Source organism: Chenopodium quinoa, unplaced genomic scaffold, assembly GCF_001683475.1.
Source record: "Chenopodium quinoa cultivar QQ74 unplaced genomic scaffold, ASM168347v1, whole genome shotgun sequence".
Lineage (NCBI taxonomy): Eukaryota > Viridiplantae > Streptophyta > Magnoliopsida > Caryophyllales > Amaranthaceae > Chenopodium > Chenopodium quinoa.
The window spans coordinates 4822235-4842366 of record NW_018744367.1 but is presented as its reverse complement, the minus strand read 5'-3'; the positions used below and the strand labels follow the sequence as shown (position 1 = coordinate 4842366).

Below are 20132 nucleotides of genomic sequence, written 5' to 3'. Positions count from 1 at the left end.
AACCAGAGGAGGTTTCACTCACTGAATCGCCTTTTTGGGTGCGCATAAAAAACCTTACTTTTAATTATAGGTCTGATACTCATGTCGAGCTCTGGTGAATGGCATGGGGAGTGTTATGGAGTTAGAGGAGGATGTATAGGGGATTGGACGCTACAGAAGAGTTAAATTAATGATGGATGTTATAAAACCTTTGCGACGTTTCCAGATGATCAAAGACAGGAAAGGGAGAGAGTTACGATTCAATTTTGCTTACGAAAGACTGCCTTTCTTTTGCCTATGGGATTTTGGGTCACTCCAAGAGAGACTGTCATAATGTTTTAGAGGAGGATAATCAAGAGCAATTGGGGTGGGGAACTGATCTAAAGGCAACCCCTAGAAAGAGGAGATTGAAGGAGGTGGAGGAAGTAGAGAAGTTGAAGGCGTCTAAGCGTCTAATCTTCATTATAAAACCGCATATTGATGACACAGAGGAGGGAGAAACTTTGGTTGAACATGGTATGATTACTTCCCCTTTGATTATGGAGCATAACAGAGAACCTAGTAAGAGTGTGTTGGCTACCCCTGACTAAAGAGGCGTATAAGGAGGGGGTGTTCTTTTTTGGTTCACAAGAAGTGGAAAAATCTGTTCCAAATATGCAAGAGCATGATCCTGCAATAGTTCCTCCGAATGTTGCTGAGTTGTCTAGGAAAAAAGATGAAGGTAATGAGGGGAGGCGAACGTGGAAGAGAAATAATGCCAATGCTTCACATAAAGTGAAAGGGGGTAGTACGGAAGTACTAGCCTCTAAACGCAACCTGGACAATGGCGAGACTCTTTTTAGACAATGATGTTCACGGTGGAAAAAGGACAAAACAATTGAAAAATAGTACCATGGATGTTACAATGATATGGCAGTATTGGTTGGGGTAGACCTACCCTGCCTCTCTCAATGAGTGTCCTATGTTGAAATTGTCGAGGATTGGGCAACTCCCGGTCAGTTGACAGCTTCGTAAATGGAGCAATAACTTTGCCCTCGATATGATTATTGTATCGGAGGCGATGATAAATAAGAAGGAAGTAGAGGGACTCAAAGATCGTTTAGGCTTTTGCGAATGTGTTTGGGGTGCCGAGTAGAGGCAAGGCTGGTGCTTTGGTATTTTTCTGGGAGGAGAGTGTTGACTTTCAACTCACCTCCTTCTCCCAAAACTACATATGTGGTGACGTGAAGTGTAAGGAGGGTACTTGGAGGTTTTTTGGGGGTGTATGGGTGGCCTAAAGAAGAAGAAAAACATAAGACATGGTCACTAATTTGACACTTATGTGCTGAAACTAACCTTCCAATTTTACTTGGCGGTGACTTCAATGAAATTCTCACCTATGAGGAAATTGAAGGAGAGGCAGATAGGGTGAGAAGGGATATTGTGAATTTCCGAGAAGCGATGGGGACTGTGGGTTACGTGACTTGAGATTTGAAGGTCCTTGGTATACTTGGGAGAGAGGCAACTCAATTCAAACTCGAGGGCGAGAACGCCTTGACCGTTAATTTGCCACCACATCTTGGTGAAACTTGTTCAAGAACTTTGCTGTGTAACATCTTTACCCCATTAATTTTGACCGTGCACCTATTCTATTGTTGCAAAGGAAGTCTAGTAACTTAAAAAAAAAGGTGAGGCTTCAAATTTGAAAAAAGTTGGCTATAGGCGTCATTCGAAGCGCACCTACCTAAGCATGTTGTGAATATGCTTGGCACTCTTAGGAAGTGAGAATTGACATACGATTAGGGACAAAGCAAAGTAGGGAGCCGCCAACAAGTTTTTAAGGAATTTGTAAACCGTTCACGGAACATTAAAAGACAACCACGAAAAGGGACAACGATAGGCAACAACAATTGACCCGTGAAGGTTACACCCCATTCTTAATCCATGAGATTACCAACTACATATGGTTCAGAATCACGAAAGGAGGATCGAGGATGATTGTAACACCCCCAAATCTCCCTCTACGGAATATGTAGAAAATACGTATAAATACCGTAGAGATAGACTTGGGCGTATTACCGCCGCGTGATAACGCAAGGCTCATACTTTGAAAATACTTTTGCAGCGGAAATTCTTTATTCTTATTAATAAAACTTCAAATAAACTTGTTCATAAATTGTGACACAAAAACGACTCCAACTTTTCCTAAGCTAGGTGAAATTCCCGTATGCATCAATTAACTTCCACCTGAAACATTCATCTGCTTACCATAAATGGTAAACAGGGCAAAGCCAAAACAAAAGCACGTATTAGCAATTATGCTAAGTAGGTTATGTGTAAGATAAGTAAAACATAATTTAAATCATTTAAGTTTAATTCAAAGAATTCCAATGCCATACTCATGTAAGAGCTTTTCCAATTCAATGCTTTCAAGACAAGTTTAAAATTCAATTGATTACGTTCCAAAACCATTTCCTCACTAAGTGTGCACACCCCCAAAGTGGTTTACTTTATGAACAAAGGTCAATCTTGAGGAAAGACTAGGTCATGCAAAGTCCATAGTCTTCTCTAATCCATTCCCTAAGTGGGATTCATAACCATATCGATTGATTTACTTAAAAGCACCTTTTTTAAAAAAATCCATCATTCTTGAATATTAAGAAACCTGTAAATCAATTTTAATCCAATCCTTTTTAATAATTTTAATCATAATTCAAAGTCTATTTTGATTAACCAAAAATCATTAATTCAAACCATCATGAAACATAATTTTATAAGGAACATAATAAGATACAATTTCATGGACAACTTTCGAAGGTATCAAACCACATAACGTACCTTAATTCCGAATATCAATCAACACTTCGCACTTTCAAAGTTCAATCACGAATACACCTTGCAATTAACATAACCATACGGTTATCACAACATCTTTAGACAAAAACCTAAATCTAATGTGCATGGACTATAAAAATCTTTTAAAAATAATAATTTAATATAAAATTATAACTGTGAAATAGGCAATTATATTTTAGAAAACTAACCATGAAGAAAATAAAGGAATAGGATTAAAGGAAACTGAATTTAGGTTGGAAAGAATAGGCAGAACTTGAAGAGGTCATAACTCCTTTGATATAACTCCGAATTGGGTGATTCTTCAGCCTAACCACAAGTATTTTTCAAGAGAAATAATGTTTTGTGAAATAGAAAAATCCAAAAACGGATCAAAAGTGCCCGAAAATCGGCTCCAAAGATATACGGGCAGATTTTCTTTTAGAAAAGAGGAAAAGAAAAATAGGAAAAGTTTGAGGGAAAATAAGAGTAAAAGAAAAGAAGAGAATTGAGTTTTTGGTGTGAAGAATATGACAGGTATGAGGGGGTATTTATAGGTGTTTAGGTGATGAGTTTATAGCAATTTAGGGTTGTATAATTTATGGAAATTTAAAGAATAGAAATTAGGGTTTTAAATGTATGGAAGGATATTAGATTTTATTTGATCATGAAATTTTGTTTGGTAGGTTTTGAGCTTGGAGTGCAAGTATAGAATAGGATCAAATAATTTTTAGATTTAAGAATAGAAATAAGGAAATTTAAAGGATTTTATTTTTAATAAAATAAATTAAAAATCCTTTAGAAAATTCATGAGTGGCCGAAAATATTGAGCTAAATATTGTTCAATATTTTCGGTTCTCTTATGTTAGTTTAGGGATTTTGTAAAATAATTTATTTGCCTAAAATTAATAATCCAATAAAATTTATTTGTAAAAATTAATACTTAAAAGAATAAAATAAGATTTTTATTAAATAATTGGGGTGGCCGAAAATTTGACTTATAATAATTAATTAAATCAGATTTTTATTATATAAAATCTGAAAATTAATTCTTTAAAAATATATTTCATGAAAATAATTAATTTGGAAAGATATTAAAACAATTTAGATTTTTATTCTATGAAAACCGAAAATACAATTTAATTAATCTATCGAATTAATATCATTTCGGTTTAGCTATTTAATTTTGAGAAATCAAAAATACTATTTATAACATAAGTATAAAATAGTTTCATTTATTGGATTATTCAATTTAATTAGTTTTGTAAAATAATGATTTAGGCGCCAAAATTTAAATATCATTTTGGCTCCAAAACTAAAATACTCTTTAGGAAAATAATTAATTTAGATAATACGTCAAAAATACGAGACTAAATTACTCTTTAATTTAGAAAATATCTTTCAAAAATACGGGGTATTACAGTCTAACCCCCTTAAAAGAAGTTTCGCCTCGAAACTAAGCAGAATAATGAGGAAAAAAAATTAAAAATTTTCTTCTTTGAAAATAGATTTTAGTTAGTTAGTTTCATGCACATTCTAACTAGACACAGCCTACTCCTAACCTAGAGGGTTGAAAATAAATGCGTGCGAAACTCTATCGCACTCTACCCCCTTAAAAAGGAGTTATGTTCCCGTAACTCGACCAACACATTAACTCATTAAATCAACGATATTAACACTTTATCGGCGATCGTCAATCAAAGTAAGGAAAATGAGCAAGTTTCAAACATCCAAAAGAACTTAGGTTTTGATTTGTTTACAAAAGTAGTTAGAAAACTCGTCAAATATTTTTATGAGTCATTCGTAAAATTTAAGATACTTTCATTAGGAGAAATCGTTGAAAGACTATAAGGTATGAGCTGAAATATTTAATCAAATATATTAAAAGATTTATGAAAGTTTCAATCTAAACCATTATTTAAAAAAAACAAGGAATACAAAACTTTATTTTCAAAATATATTTGAAAATTCATATTTGTAAAATACTTTTTAAAAGTCTTACTTTTTCATAAAGAAACTCTATAATTACAATAATCACATATTCAACTTCATAGCAAAGATTTTCATAAGTACAAGCATAAAAAGAACATATCTCACCTTGACCTTCTTATCGCTCATAGATTAGTAACTTGTCTCAGGGTATCTTCCAAAAGTATTTACAATTTTCCCAACAATTTCATGAGTCCTGTTAATACAGCCTAAAAAAGTAATCGTTACCTCTTGGTTACTTCAAATAACATAATACTTCGCCTTTAAAAAAAAAATTCGATAATCTTTTCTCATAACTTCAAATTCCTCAATCTGGTTGTAATAATCCATAACTTATCTCTAAGGCAATTCTTTAAATAACTCAATTGATTCTTCTATCTTTAATAACTTCTCTGTATCAATTTTATCATCAACCCCTTAGAGTAAAATCCTTTAAGTAATCATCCAAACAATCATTTCCTTAACTAACTTTAATAAATCTCTTCACAAGGTATTATTTCTTCAAAATAACTTCAATTTAAACAAATTCCTCTATCTCAATATTATTACTTATACTTCCTTTCACTTTAATTGACTCAAAATCCTCTAACTTTTGTATTAAGTTTCTTCAAAGGATTCAATCATCAACAATTTTGCTTTAAAAAATCATCACAATACTCATTCTTGCAATATGAATACTTTCCACCTTTAGATATAAACGATCATAAATTAATGCTAATATCAAAATTCATATCTCCCAAAATACATACCTTACTCCAATACTTATGAAGAACCTTTAACTCATTATTACCACAAATAATATTTCCATGCTCAACATAAATCATATTCCAAAAATTAGTAAAGGCTTGGATAACACAAATCTTCCAAATATTCATGATAACAATCCAAAATAGCTTCTCATTATCCCATGGTAAACCTCAAAACCTCATCTCAAAATAACAAACCCAACCATATTGACCACATGTAACTTCGTATGATTCAAATACATGCCACATATCACATAGTTAATTATACCATATAAGGTCAAAGAAATTAATCAATAGATTATATCAAACTTATAAAATTCACACTTAAATTGATAGTCAATACAAAAACTTATTGAAATTCACAACAGACACCATCATTCCAAAATACGATTTTAATATTTCACATAAACCCATCTATTTCCATATAAGGAAATTATATAGCGATTCCAACATTAGGAACACTCATTAAATAATTTTTGTTCCACCAATAATTTTGGAATTCATATATTCCGTCATATAAACCATGTAAATCATATATGCACAATTTCATGCTTTGCATATGAAAATAATTATTTCCAGCTTCCACTTGATATAAATCAAATATGTATCTTCCACCTTGGAATAAAATTTCCGTAAAACTTCAACATGCACTAAGAATTAGGACAATTATGTTTCTCATGAAAACGTCACATGAATCTTGAAAATTCAAATACTATTATAATTCAACTTTTATTAATGAGAGTCGCATAAAAGGATTCAAAAAGTTTGAACTAATTAAAATTCTAACAACATAGAGAACATATCAAATTATTCAGAACTTTCACGTTCACAAACATATAAGTTTAACATGCATGGGCCACATATATACCCAAAATGTCCTGTCCATGGACTTCTTCTAAAAATTCATATTATACTAACTTACATGCACACATAGTTTTGAAACTTAGAAAATTTCAATTCATTTTATTTTGAAATTAATAATGTACTTGACTCATAATATAGAATGTTCGAGCCCGCGTCTCCCAGGCAAGTTACCCACAGCATCGGGGAGAGCCTTTCCTAGACAGAGAGGCGTACCCATTATAGGCCTCATTATGAGAACCCGGACATCCTTTTCTCAATCATCTTTCCAAAGAAGAAAATAGTTTTTTTTTTTTTTTTTTTTTTTAAAAAAAAAAAAAAAAGAAATGCGAAACTCTATCCTATATGCCCAACTTAAGTCTACCCATTCAATTTATTTATTTGAACTTTTAATCTTGTTTTAAGACCCGACAAACTGATACCACTTTGTAACACCCCCAAATCTCCCTCTACAGAATATGTAGAAAATACGTATAAATAGACTTGGGCGTATTACCGCCACGTGATAACGCAAGACTCATACTTTGAAAATACTTTTGTAGCGGAAATTCTTTATTCTTATTAATAAAACTTTAAATAAACTTGTTCATAAATTGTGACACAAAAACGACTTCAACTCTTCCTAAGCTAGGTGAAATTCCCGTATGCATCAATCAACTTCCACCTGAAACATTCACCTACTTACCATAAATGGTAAACAGGGCAAAGCAAAAACAAAAGCATGTATTAGCAATTATGCTAAGTAGGTTATGTGTAAGATAAGTAAAACATAATTTAAATCATTTAAGTTTAATTCAAAGAATTCCAATTCCATACTCATGTAAGAGTTTTTCCAATTCAATGCTTTCAAGACAAGTTTAAAACTCAATCGATTACGTTCCAAAACCATTTCCTCACTAAGGGTGCACACCCCCAAGTGGTTTATGTAGGGTTTCGTAGTGACCCGACACTACGCGGAAGGAAACCCCCCAAGACCCGCCCCTTAATTAAAGCAATTAACAAGCATAATAAACTTAATCAAACAAGACTAAGAACAAGAATTATACCTTTGTCTCGAAGAGCTCTTACTTCAAAATCCTGAAACCACGAGATCGCCGACGGATCGTACCCTCGACCCGACCCGAGCGTCCTAAGTCTTGAAGGTTAGTTAAGACCCGGACAAAACAAAACTATGAGTTTTACGAATCAAAGGTTTACTCTAATTATAAGAGTTGCTTTTTTAATTCCGCTCAAGGTTGTGCATTGCCCAACACCCTTGAAGGGTATTTATAGGGAAATGGGTCCTTGGTTTTCAATCTCCCATCAATATGGGAGAGTTGAAAAATCAATGATTTATTTAATTCCAAATTAAATAAATAATCAACTTAATCACATTGCGACAAGTGGCATGATCACATGCAAAAGAGTGGTGGCAAAGGTTAGGTGGGGGACCATATGCCTTGCTCCCCAAGGCCCTTGATTGGTCCCCACAAGCTTCCTCACAATCGCCATATGGCTGCTGGGTTGGCAGCCAATTAGCGTGCTAGCTAGCACTGCCCAGCAGCATCCCAGCCAGCCAGTGCTTGCTGGGCAATGCTGGCGCTGGTGCTGTGTGCTGGCGCCTAGTGCTGCTAGCACATTGTGCTGGTGCTAGCCTCAGCAGCCCACGCACTGGCTGGCGTACATGCCTTGCATAGCATGCACCAGCCTCGCATCATGCACTAGCCTCGCACCTCGCACCACGCACCAGCCTTGCACCTCGCACCACGCATCAGCCTTGCACTATGCACCACGCATCGCACCACGCATCACGCACTAACCTCGCACCATTGCTAGCATAGCCAGCATGCGTGCTGCTAGCGAGCCACGCATGCTCCTTGCCTTGCCAGTCACACACATCAGCCTCGCACCACTCGCATGATGCTGCTACTATGCCTTCCTCGCACACGCACACGCACACAAGGCCTACCATGGTGTTGTTCTTGTGCGAGGAGCCTGCGATGGTGCCTAGCACCCAGGCACGCATGCTGCGATGCAGTGCCATGTGAAGGCATGCTTGCTGTGTTGATGCGATAAGATAAGGCACAAGCATACGCAGACACGCACTGGCCTAGCCATGCGATGGTGCTGTGCTTGTGTTGTGATGATGCGATGGGTTGCCTAGTGCTTGCGATAGGCTGCCAGGTGCTCCTGGTGTGCCTGTTGCTTGCGATAGGCCAGCGATGGCGAGCCTAGCACACCTAGTGTGCTTAGGCTTGTGCCTAGCCATGCTAGGTGCACGCTAGCTCGAACTAGCCTAGCATCCACATGGTTAGACCATTGTGGTGCTACGGCTACACTCGTACTCGTCGCTTGTGATTTTGCGACGCTCGGTCTCGACGCCCTAGGCTCGATTTCCGACGTCTGTATTCGTAAAACTCTGTCGACTCATTAAATCCTTTTTGGATTAATTCGTCGTCTCGGATCGGTGATTCGATTGGGTTCGACCCGAAGGGTTCAGTTAAGATTAAGTTGTAATATCAATTGTACCTCGATATTACTGATCGGAAGCAGCCTCCACCTAGACATTCCGATCACTTGATCTTACTGAAGAATTAACTCTGTAATAATTTTGAACCATTTATCGAAAGAGTACACTTATTGGAAGGACACCATTCCTTTCAGTTTACTTTATGAACAAAGGACAATCTTGAGGAAAGACTAGGTCATGCAAAGTCCATAGTCTTCTCTAATCCATTCCCTAAGTGGGATTCATAACCATATCGATTGATTTACTTAAAAGCACCTTTTTTAAAAAAATCCATCATTCTTGAATATTAAGAAACCTGTAAATCAATTTTAATCCAATCCTTTTTAATAATTTTAATCATAATTCAAAGTCTATTTTGATTAACCAAAAATCATTAATTCAAACCATCATGAAACATAATTTTATAAGGAACATAATAAGATACAATTTCATGGACAACTTTTGAAGGTATCAAACCACATAACGTACCTTAATTCCGAATATCAATCAACACTTCGCACTTTCAAAGTTCAATCACGAATACACCTGCAATTAACATAACCATACGGTTATCACAACATCTTTAGACAAAAACCTAAATCTAATGTGCATGGACTATAAAACACTTTTAAAAATAATAATTTAATATAAAATTATAACTGTGAAATAGGCAATTATATTTTAGAAAACTAACCATGAAGAAAATAAGGGAATAGGATAAAAGGAAATTGAATTTGCGTTGGAAAGGTTAGACAAAACTTGCAGAGGTCATAACTCCTTTGATATAACTCTTAATTGAGTTATTCTTCAGCCTAACCTCAATTATTTTTCAAGAGGAATAATTTTCTGTGAAATAAAAAAATCCAAAAACAGACCAGAAGTGCCCGAAAATTGACTCCAAAGATATATGGGCAGATTTTCTTTTAGAAAAGAGGAAAAGAAAAATAGGAAAAGTTTGAGGGAAAAGAAGAGTAAAAGAAAGAAGGGAATTGAGTTTTTGGTGTGAAGAATATGACAGGTATGAGGGGGTGTTTATAGGTGTTTAGGTGATGAGTTTATAGCAATTTAGGGTTGTATAATTTATAGAAATTTAAAGAATAGAAATTAGGGTTTTAAATGTATGGAAGGATATTAGATTTTATTTGATCATGAAATTTTGTTTGGTAGGTTTTGAGCTTGGAGTGCAAGTATAGAATAGGATCAAATAATTTTTAGATTTAAGAATAGAAATAAGGAAATTTAAAGGATTTTATTTTTAATAAAATAAATTAAAAATCCTTTAGAAAATTCATGAGTGGCCGAAAATATCGAGCTACATATTGTTCAATATTTTCGGTTCTCTTATGTTAGTTTAGGGATTTTGTAAAATATTTTATTTGCCTAAAATTAATAATCCAATAAAATTTATTTTGTGAAAATTAATACTTGAAAGAATAAAATAAGATTTTTATTAAATAATTGGGGTGGCCGAAAATTTAACTTATAATAATTAATTAAATCAGATTTTTATTATATAAAATCTGAAAATTAATTCTTTAAAAATATATTTCATGAAAATAATTAATTTGGAAAGATATTAAAACAATTTAGATTTTTATTCTATGAAAACCGAAAATACAATTTAATTAATCTACCGAATTAATATCATTTCGGTTTAGCTATTTAATTTTGAGAAATCAAAAATACTATTTATAACATAAGTATAAAATATTTTCATTTATTGGATTATCCAATTTAATTAGTTTTGTAAAATAATGATTTAGGCGCCAAAATTTAAATATCATTTTGGCTCCAAAACTAAAATACTCTTTAGGAAAATAATTAATTTAGATAATACGTCAAAAATTCGAGACTAAAATACTCTTTAATTTAGAAAATATATTTCAAAAATACGGGTACAGTCTACCCCCCTTAAAATAAGTTTCGCCCCGAAACTAAGCAGAATAATGAGGAAAAAAAAATTAAAAATTTTCTTCTTTGAAAATAGATTTTAATTAGTTAGTTTCATGCACATTCTAACTAGACACAGCCTACTGCTAACCTAGAGGGTTGAAAATAAACGCGCGCGAAACTCTATCGCACTCAACCCCCCTTATAAAGGAGTTACGTCCCCGTAACTCGACCAACACATTAACTCATTAAATCAACGATATTAACACTTTATCGGTGATCGTCAATCAAAGTAAGGAAAATGAGCAAGTTTCAAACATCCAAAAGAACTTAGGTTTTGATTTGTTTACAAAAGTAGTTAGAAAACTCGTCAAATATTTTTATGAGTCATTCGTAAAATTTAAAATACTTTCATTAGGAGAAATCGTTGAAAGACTATAAGGTATGAGCTGAAATATTTAATCAAATATATTAAAAGATTTATGAAAGTTTTCAATCTAAACCATTATTTTAAAAAAACAAGGAATACAAAACTTTATTTTCAAAATATATTTGAAAATTCATATTTGTAAAATACTTTTTAAAAGTCTACTTTTTCATAAAGAAACTCTATAATTACAATAATCACATATTCAACTTCATAGCAAAGATTGTCATAAGTACAAGCATAAAAAGAACATATCTCACCTTGACCTTCTTATCGCTCATAGATTAGTAACTTGTCTCAGGGTATCTTCCAAAAGTATTTACAATTTTCCCAACAATTTCATGAGTCCTATTAATACAGCCTAAAAACGTAATCGTTACCTCTTGGTTACTTCAAATAACATAATACTTCGCCTTTAAAAAAAAATTCGATAATCTTTTCTCATAACTTCAAATTCCTCAATCTGGTTGTAATAATCCATAACTTATCTCTAAGGCAATTCTTTAAATAACTCAATTGATTCTTCTATCTTTAATAACTTCTCTATATCAATTTTATCATCAATCCCTTAGAGTAAAATCCTTTAAGTAATCATCCAAACAATCATTTCCTTAACTAACTTTAATAAATCCCTTCACAAGGTATTATTTCTTCAAAATAACTTCAATTTAAACAAATTCCTCTATCTCAATATTATTTCTTGTACTTCCTTTCACTTCAATTGACTCAAAATCCTCTAACTTTTGTATCAAGTTTCTTCAAAGGATTCAATCATCAACAATTTTGCTTTAAATAATCATCACAATACTCATTCTTGCAATATGAATACTTTCCACCTTTAGATATAAACGATCATAAATTAATGCTAATATCAAAATTCATATCTCCCAAAATACATACCTTACTCCAATACTTATGAAGAACCTTTAACTCATTATTACCACAAATAATATTTCCATGCTCAACATAAATCATATTCCAAAAATTAGTAAAGGCTTGGATAACACAAATCCTCCAAATATTCATGATAACAATCCAAAATAGCTTCTCATTATCCCATGGTAAACCTCAAAACCTCATCTCAAAATAACAAACCCAACCATATTGACCACATGTAACTTCGTATGATTCAAATACATGTCACATATCACATAGTTAATTATACCATATAAGGTAAAAGAAATTAATCAATAGATTATATCAAACTTATAAAATTCACACTTAAATTGATAGTCAATACAAAAACTTATTGAAATTCACAACAGACACCATCATTCCAAAATACGATTTTAATATTTCACATAAACCTATCTATTTCCATATAAGGAAATTATATAGCGATTCCAACATTAGGAACACTCATTAAATAATTTTTGTTCCACCAATAATTTTGGAATTCATATATTCCGTCATATAAACCATGTAAATCATATATGCACAATTTCATGCTTTGCATATGAAAATAATTATTTCCAGCTTCCACTTGATATAAATCAAATATGTATCTTCCACCTTGGAATAAAATTTCCGTAAAACTTCAATATGCACTAAGAATTCGGACAATTATGTTTCTCATGAAAACTTCACATGAATTTAAAAATAATACTTTAATATAAAATTATAACTGTGAAATAGGTAATTATATTTTAGAAAACTAACCATGAAGAAAATAAAGGAATAGGATTAAAGGAAATTGAATTTGCGTTGGAAAGGATAGGCAGAACTTGAAGAGGTTATAACTCCTTTGATATAACACCGAATTGGGTGATTCTTCAGCCTAACCTCAAGTATTTTTCAATAGGAAAAATTTCTGTGAAATAGAAAAATCCAAAAACTGACCAGAAGTGCCCGAATATTGGCTCCAAAGATATACGGGCAGATTTTCTTTTAGAAAATAGGAAAAGAAAAATAGGAAAAGTTTGAGGGAAAGAGTAAAAGAAAAGAAGGGAATTGAGTTTTTGGTGTGAAGAATATGAGAGGTATGAGGGGGTATTTATAGGTGTTTAGGTGATGAGTTTATAGCAATTTAGGGTTGTATATTTATGGAAATTTAAAGAATATAAATTAGGGTTTTAAATGTATGGAAGGATATTAGATTTTATTTGATCATGAAATTTTGTTTTGTAGGTTTTGAGCTTGGAGTGCAAGTATAGAATAGGATCAAATATTTTTTAGATTTAAGAATAGAAATAAGGAAATTTAAAGGATTTTATTTTTAATAAAATAAATTAAAATCCTTTAGAAAATTCATGAGTGGCCGAAAATATTGAGCTAAATATTGTTCAATATTTTCGGTCCTTTTATGTTAGTTTAGGTATTTTGTAAAATAATTTATTTGCCTAAAATTAATAATCCAATAAAACTTATTTTGTGAAAATTAATACTTGAAATAATAAAATCAAATTTTTATTAAATAATTGGGGTGGCCGAAAATTTGACTTATAATAATTAATTAAATCAGATTTTTATTATATAAAATCTGAAAATTAATTCTTTAAAAATATATTTCATGAAAATAATTAATTTGGAAAGATATTAAAACAATTTAGATTTTTATTCTATGAAAACCGAATATACAATTGAATTAATCTACCGAATTAATATAATTTCGGTTTAGCTATTTAATTTTAAGAAATCAAAAATACTATTTATAACATAAGTATAAAATAGTTTCATTTATTGGATTATCCAATTTAATTAGTTTTGTAAAATAATGATTTAGGCGCCAAAATTTAAATATCATTTTGGCTCCAAAACTAAAATACACTTTAGGAAAATAATTAATTTAGATGATACGTCAAAAATACGAGAATAAAATACTCTTTAATTTAGAAAATACCTTTCAAAAATACGGGGTATTACAATGATGGTACGAAGTGAGTCATGGAGTCATGTTCGGCTGTATTGGCCTCTACTCGATTCTTATGGCGAAAAGTAATTCCTGCGATCTCAAAGGCATTCAAACAAAGATTCAATTTGCTCCAAACTATTATTAAGCTAAATTGGTTGAATGTTAATGCAACACATAATTCTAATGTTTAATGATCACTTAAATTAACAACAAGATTAAAAAGGAACCTAAACCGGTCGTCCAAATTATCTTTTTAGTCGTTATATTCAATTACATATTCCCTTTAACATGCAATATGGTGATCAACAATAACAATAGAATAAACATCAACATTGGAAGCAATTTAACCATAAATCCAACAATAAGTATATGAAAAACATAACAAAAATCGTTAGAAATATAATAGGAACAAAGAACATGATTCCTTACTTTGATTGCGTTTGCTTGCAACTATAAAACAATAAACGCGTTAGTAACTTCAAGGAAAATGATAAACAACAATGGAAATTAAATTAAATTAAATTAAAATAGAGTTGATTTGGGGCCAAACCCTCAAGCAGTTCTACCTTTCACGCCCTTGTTTAAGTGTAGAACTGCGAGTAAGGTACGGACTCCGCGGAGTGCGTAAGGGATGTATTGTGAAAGAATAAGTAAGGCTTGTATTTAGGCTAGAGCATAAGAGAGAAAGAGAGAATGATTTTTGGTGCCTAAGAGAGGAAGAGAGAATTATTTGGTGCCCCCAAACTGGTGAAATCAGCTTCGTATTTATAGAGAAAATATGAGAGGTGAAGCACAGAACCCTAGAATTGAAGCGCTGCGAAGAAATTAAACCTCAAAATAGCCGTGTCATTGCGCAAATTGCTATGACACGGTACAGTTTTCCATGACGCGGCGCAATTTTCCATGACGCGGCAAAACTTGCCGTGAGGCGGCATTTTTACCGTGGCGCGACAAATCAGTTTTCCTGAATTTGGTCTACATTCATTCTATCCTTTTCTTAGGCATTAAGTACGTGATAATTAGGCGTCGTTTCAGCTATTTCGGACTTGTTTCAGGCTTAGGGTTTTATTATTTATTAATCGGGCTTAATTAATAAATAACACAAAATGAATTAAAAAGGGTTTTGGCTAAAATGTGAGTTGGACCGAGTTTGACTAAATGTTTGGACTGATCTGTTGATTGATTTGTAAGTTGTGTTTGACTGAACATGGATTTTAAGCACTCCCAAGATTAAATGCTCGACTCGACCAATAATGGCGGTGAAAGGTTGTTCATCATCGGGTTTGGTTTTGGGGAGACATTTTTAGATGTCTACATTGGCTTTTGGATGAAACTTGTGAACTGATAGTGAAGCATGCTTGGGATGAGTCTTTGGGTGAGCCAACTATTAGGAGTATCGCAACAGTGTGAAGGGGCTTGGGGAGGTGGAGTAGTGATAAATTCCACAAATTAGAGAAGCAAATTTCTGAGGCAGATACTGCACTCCATGATGCACAGTTGAGGAGTGTTATGGTTGACAGGATTGAGGAGTGCTCGAGACTTGAGAAGAGTTTAGATGATCTAATTGAGAAGCTTGAAGCCTAATGGTTCATTTGAAGTCGAGTTTCGGAAGTGTATGACGGGGACAAAAACACGAAATATTTTCACCAGAAAAAGAAGAACTTCATTGCTTCAATTTTTGATGGAGATGGGGTTTGGTGTGATGATGAAGAGAAAATTGAACAGATAATCCAGAGACATTTCAACTCTTTATTCACTTCTTCCCATCCTGATGACAGTATGATTGATGAGGTTCTTGGCTCTGTGTCTGCTCAGATTTTTGAAGATAATAATAGGGAAGTTATGAGGCTATTTACAAAGGCGGAGGTTCTCGAGGCTCTAAAACAAATGCACCCTTACAAAGCTCCCAGGCCGGATGGTATGCATGCAATTTTTTACCAACGTTTTTGGCACATTGTCGGTGATGAGATTACTAGGTTTTTAGTAGTATTTTGCATGGTCATGTTAATAATACTAATATTGTGCTAATTCCGAAGGTGCAAAAACATTCTTTTACGGGCGAGTATCGCCCTATTGCTCTATGTAATTTTTTTTTTTATATAAGTTGGTGTCCAAGTCTATTGTGATTAGGCTAAAAAATATTCTCCCTAGTACTGTGTCAAAAAATCAAAGGGCCTTTGTCCCGGGTCGCTTGATTACTGATAATGCTATAATTGCTCTGGAATTATTTCATACTAAGAAGAATAGAAGTAAGGGGAGAAAAGGACCATTGGCTATGAAACTCGATATGAGCAAGACTTATGATAGGGCGGAATGGGGCTTTCTACGGAAATTATTGCTCACTATGGGGTTTGACGGAAGATGGGTGAATTTAGTAATGGAGTGTGTTACAACTGTTTCTTACTCCTTCGTTATTAACGAAGGTATCTGTGGCTTGGTCACTCCTACCAGAGGTCTCGGACATGGAGATCCCTTCTCCCCATATCTTTTTATTCTGGTTGCTGATGTGTTTTCTAGTATGATGCAAAATAAGGTACAGGATAGGAGCCTTCATGGGGCTAAGGCTAGTCGCAACGGGATGGAAATTTCTCATCTTCTTTTTACAGATGACAACTTACTCTTTACAAGGGCTACTAAACATGGATGTCAAATTTTAGTTGATATTTTCAACTAGTATGAACAGACATCCGGGCAGAAAATTAATTATGAGAAGTTGGAAGTGTCCTTTAGTTTGGGAGTAAGTTTGGAGCAACGGGAAGATTTGATGAACATCTTAAAAATGCGACAGGTGGACAGACACGAAAAGTACCTTTGTATCCTTACTATCATTGGTAGATCGAAGAAAAAAATTTTTGAAGTAGTCATTGATAGGATTTGGAAGAAACTTCAAGGTTGGAAGGAGAAGCTTCTATCGAGAGCCGGAAAGGAAATTCTTCTAAAATATGTTATCCAAGCCATTCCTACATACTTGATGGGAGTTTATAAATTCCCAGTTTCAGTCATTCAGCACATCTATTCGATAATGGCAAGTTTTTTTTGGGGTTCATCTGAAGGCAAAAGGAAAACTCATTGGAAAAATTGGGAATCAATATGTACTTTGAAGTGCTTAGGCGGAAATATGTTATCTAAGCCCATTCCTACATACTTGATGGGAGTTTATAAATTTCTAGTTTTAGTCATTCGGCGCATCCATTCGATAATGGCAAGGTTTTTTCGGGGTTCATCTGAAGGCAAAAGGAAAACTCATTGGAAAAATTGGGAATCAATATGTACTTTGAAGTGCTTAGGCGGTTTCCGTGATTTGAGTGTGTTCAATGATGCTCTCTTGGGTCGACAGACTTGGAGACTTAGTAAGGTTCCCGATTCTCTTCTTGGTCAAGTTATGAAGGCTAACTACTACCCCAATTGCAATTTTCTTGATTCTTCTTTGGGGCTTGCTGGTAGCTATTCTTGGAGGAGCATTTGGTCATCAAAAGCTCGTATCAAAGAAGATATGATTTGGCAGATCGAGAATGGCAGGAAAGTGAATATTTGGCACGATCCCTAGGTGGCTGACAAGGGCAGACATTTCTTATCTAGTGTTGTGCGAGATGATGTGCAAAGGGTGAGGGAAATCATTGATGTTGACAACATGGAGTGGCGTAGTGACTTGATTGAGGAGGTCTTTAATGTTAGGGATAGGCACTGTATTCTTGTGATTCCTCTTAGTAAGAAGGGACAAGATGATGAGCTATGTTGGGCGTTCTCTAAAGGGGGTGATTACATAGTCAAATCAACTTATTTACTCGAAAAATGGTGTGATTTAGACAAATTTCATCATGCATGGGTGGAGATTTGGAAAGATGAGGTAATACCAAAGGTTTGGCATTTCTTTTAGAGGCTTTGCACAATTACTTTACCAACCCGAAGCCTCCTTCTTCATATGCACATGATTTCTGATGTGTCTTGTCCGTGGTGTGGAACTGACATTGAGACTGCTGAACATGCGCTAGTAGCCTGTAACCGTGTAAGGAAACTTTGGGTGGACTGTCAATGCGAGCAAATGACTGAGTGGGGGGTTTCCGACTCTCTCTGCGACTTAGTGTCTAGTTGGAAAACACTTGATGCTAAGGTTGTTCAACGCGGTATGTTTCTAGCCTAGTGCATATGGGGGGAAAGAAATCTTCAAAGTTTTTGATAATAAGTCCACTCCTAATGCAGTTATCACTCAAAGGGTTGCAAGGTATGTTGAGGAATATGGTAATTATGCTACTCGCATCTACGGATCTACTATCTCCTTTCCTGTTCGAAGCCCAAACTCTTGGCATGCTCTTCCTAAAAATGTTGTGAAGATAAACACTGATGCGTCCCTTGCGGATGAAGGCTGGGTTAGCTTAGGTGTGGCTACCAGGAATCATGAGGGAAGAATTTTAGGGGTTGTTACTCGCAAAACAAAATCTTTTTGGCCTCTCGAAGTGGCTGAAGCGAAGGCTCTACTTATCACTTTGAAAACTGGAAGAAAGTATGGGGTGCAAGACATCATTCTTGAGTCCGACTGCAAATTGGTCATCGATTGTTTGTCCAAGAATGTCATCAACTCTACTGAGTTTGATACATGTAACACCCTAGAAATTCCTTTCCCTTAAAATACCTGTTTTTTCCTTTTCAAAATACGAAATAAGAAATTCTAAGACATTACCGCCACCGTGATAACGACTAAGGCAATTATCAAAGATACACAGCGGAAGACTTGTTTTAAAAACCATTCGAAATAAAACTACAAAAATCAACCAAATGAAAGTAAAGTCAAACCAAAGTCAAACAAAGTCAAACTACAACTTGGAACCATTGTAGGCCCTTTCAAAAACCCAAATCAAATATTTAAAAACATGTGTTAGTCTCATAAGCAAATATATAATAACAAAAGCAATTAAAACACATCTTAGTATCTTACTATTATAAAAACTAAGCAAGAATCGCTCTTCACTCATGCCCATCATGAATATGCTTCATCACCCGAAAATTAGCTTCCATTTATTTTGTCTCCACTACTCGCCATTAGAAATGGGTCGTTGTAGGGCCAAGATAAAGACAAGGCCAAACGAACATACAAACACACAATCAGCAATGCTGAGTACATAAGCGTAAATGATTCGCACTAACATGCATACACCCTATCATCACACAACTTACCTTGTTGCACCTGTTACAAGCATACAACATACATTTCATTCAACAGACAATTAAATTGCTTATTTAATTTGATTACGCATCAAACGGGTTTCCCCCCTAACCTGCCCCAAAATAATGGTGTAGTAACACGGGAGCTAACCGTGCCATTATAAAAGAACCACTCGTAAGTGGCGGAATTCTTGCACATAATAAAAAGGAAAATACATCGTCCTGTACACCAAGTAGAAGTTATGATCAAATGTAAAGTCACATAACTCTCTCTATATGTTCATACTTGAGGTATATACGTTCCAAGAGTTTTGGTGCGTAATCTCTTTCACTTTACGTTGCTTACATATTTTAGACTTGGTGATGACTCTTAATCCACAACACAGTCAATCCATATAATTCATTCAAGTAATCAAACATTTCAATTGAACTCTTGATGAATAATTAGTGATCACAAATAATTAAATGTTGAATCCTTTTTAAACTACCTCGGCGTTAAATAACACCTTAAGCGCATAATGCACCACAAATCCTATCCCTCGATGGTTAGAACACCTTAAGTGCACTTAGGCACCAAAATATAAATTAATCCTCGTGTACATAGACACTTAAATAGCTCCTTTCCCATGCTTATAGCATCAATAAAAATTATATAAACCATAGTAAAATTCCCTTTTTATATTCTTAACCAAATTAAACAATTAGTTTAATTAAACATGCCTTCAATTATTCCAATAATAAAAGTGCGGTCCATATACAACATGTCAATATAATCAAATCCTACCCATATTTATTCAACCAATCATACCTCATCAAACAAATCATCAAAACCAATCCAATCAATAATTCCAATCAATACCTATCATGATACTAACTTGAAATTAATTATACAAGTCCTAGCATGTTTCTACATGCTTTAATAAATACTAA

General features: G+C 33.9%; 1 protein-coding gene across 1 annotated transcript; it reads left to right on the top strand.

The window, feature by feature from the left end:
- The first annotated feature begins 633 nt into the window (after nt 1-633).
- Nucleotides 634-16716, top strand: LOC110696696. Its single transcript, XM_021874049.1, has 4 exons — nt 634-700; nt 13319-13338; nt 15693-16018; nt 16173-16716. Exons 1-4 carry the CDS (start codon nt 634-636, stop codon nt 16714-16716), a joined length of 957 nt encoding a protein of 318 aa, XP_021729741.1.
- The last annotated feature ends 3416 nt before the right edge of the window (nt 16717-20132 follow it).

Excerpts from the sequence above, each read along its gene's own strand:
- LOC110696696 (XM_021874049.1), top strand. The coding sequence starts at position 634 with ATGCAAGAGCATGATCCTGCAATAGTTCCTCCGAATGTTGCTGAGTTG. Across the intron at positions 13,339-15,692 it reads GTTTTGAGCTTGGAGTGCAA|AAAAAGAAGAACTTCATTGC; the intron begins GTATAGAATAGG and ends TATTTTCACCAG. Across the intron at positions 16,019-16,172 it reads GTCGGTGATGAGATTACTAG|GCTAAAAAATATTCTCCCTA; the intron begins GTTTTTAGTAGT and ends TATTGTGATTAG.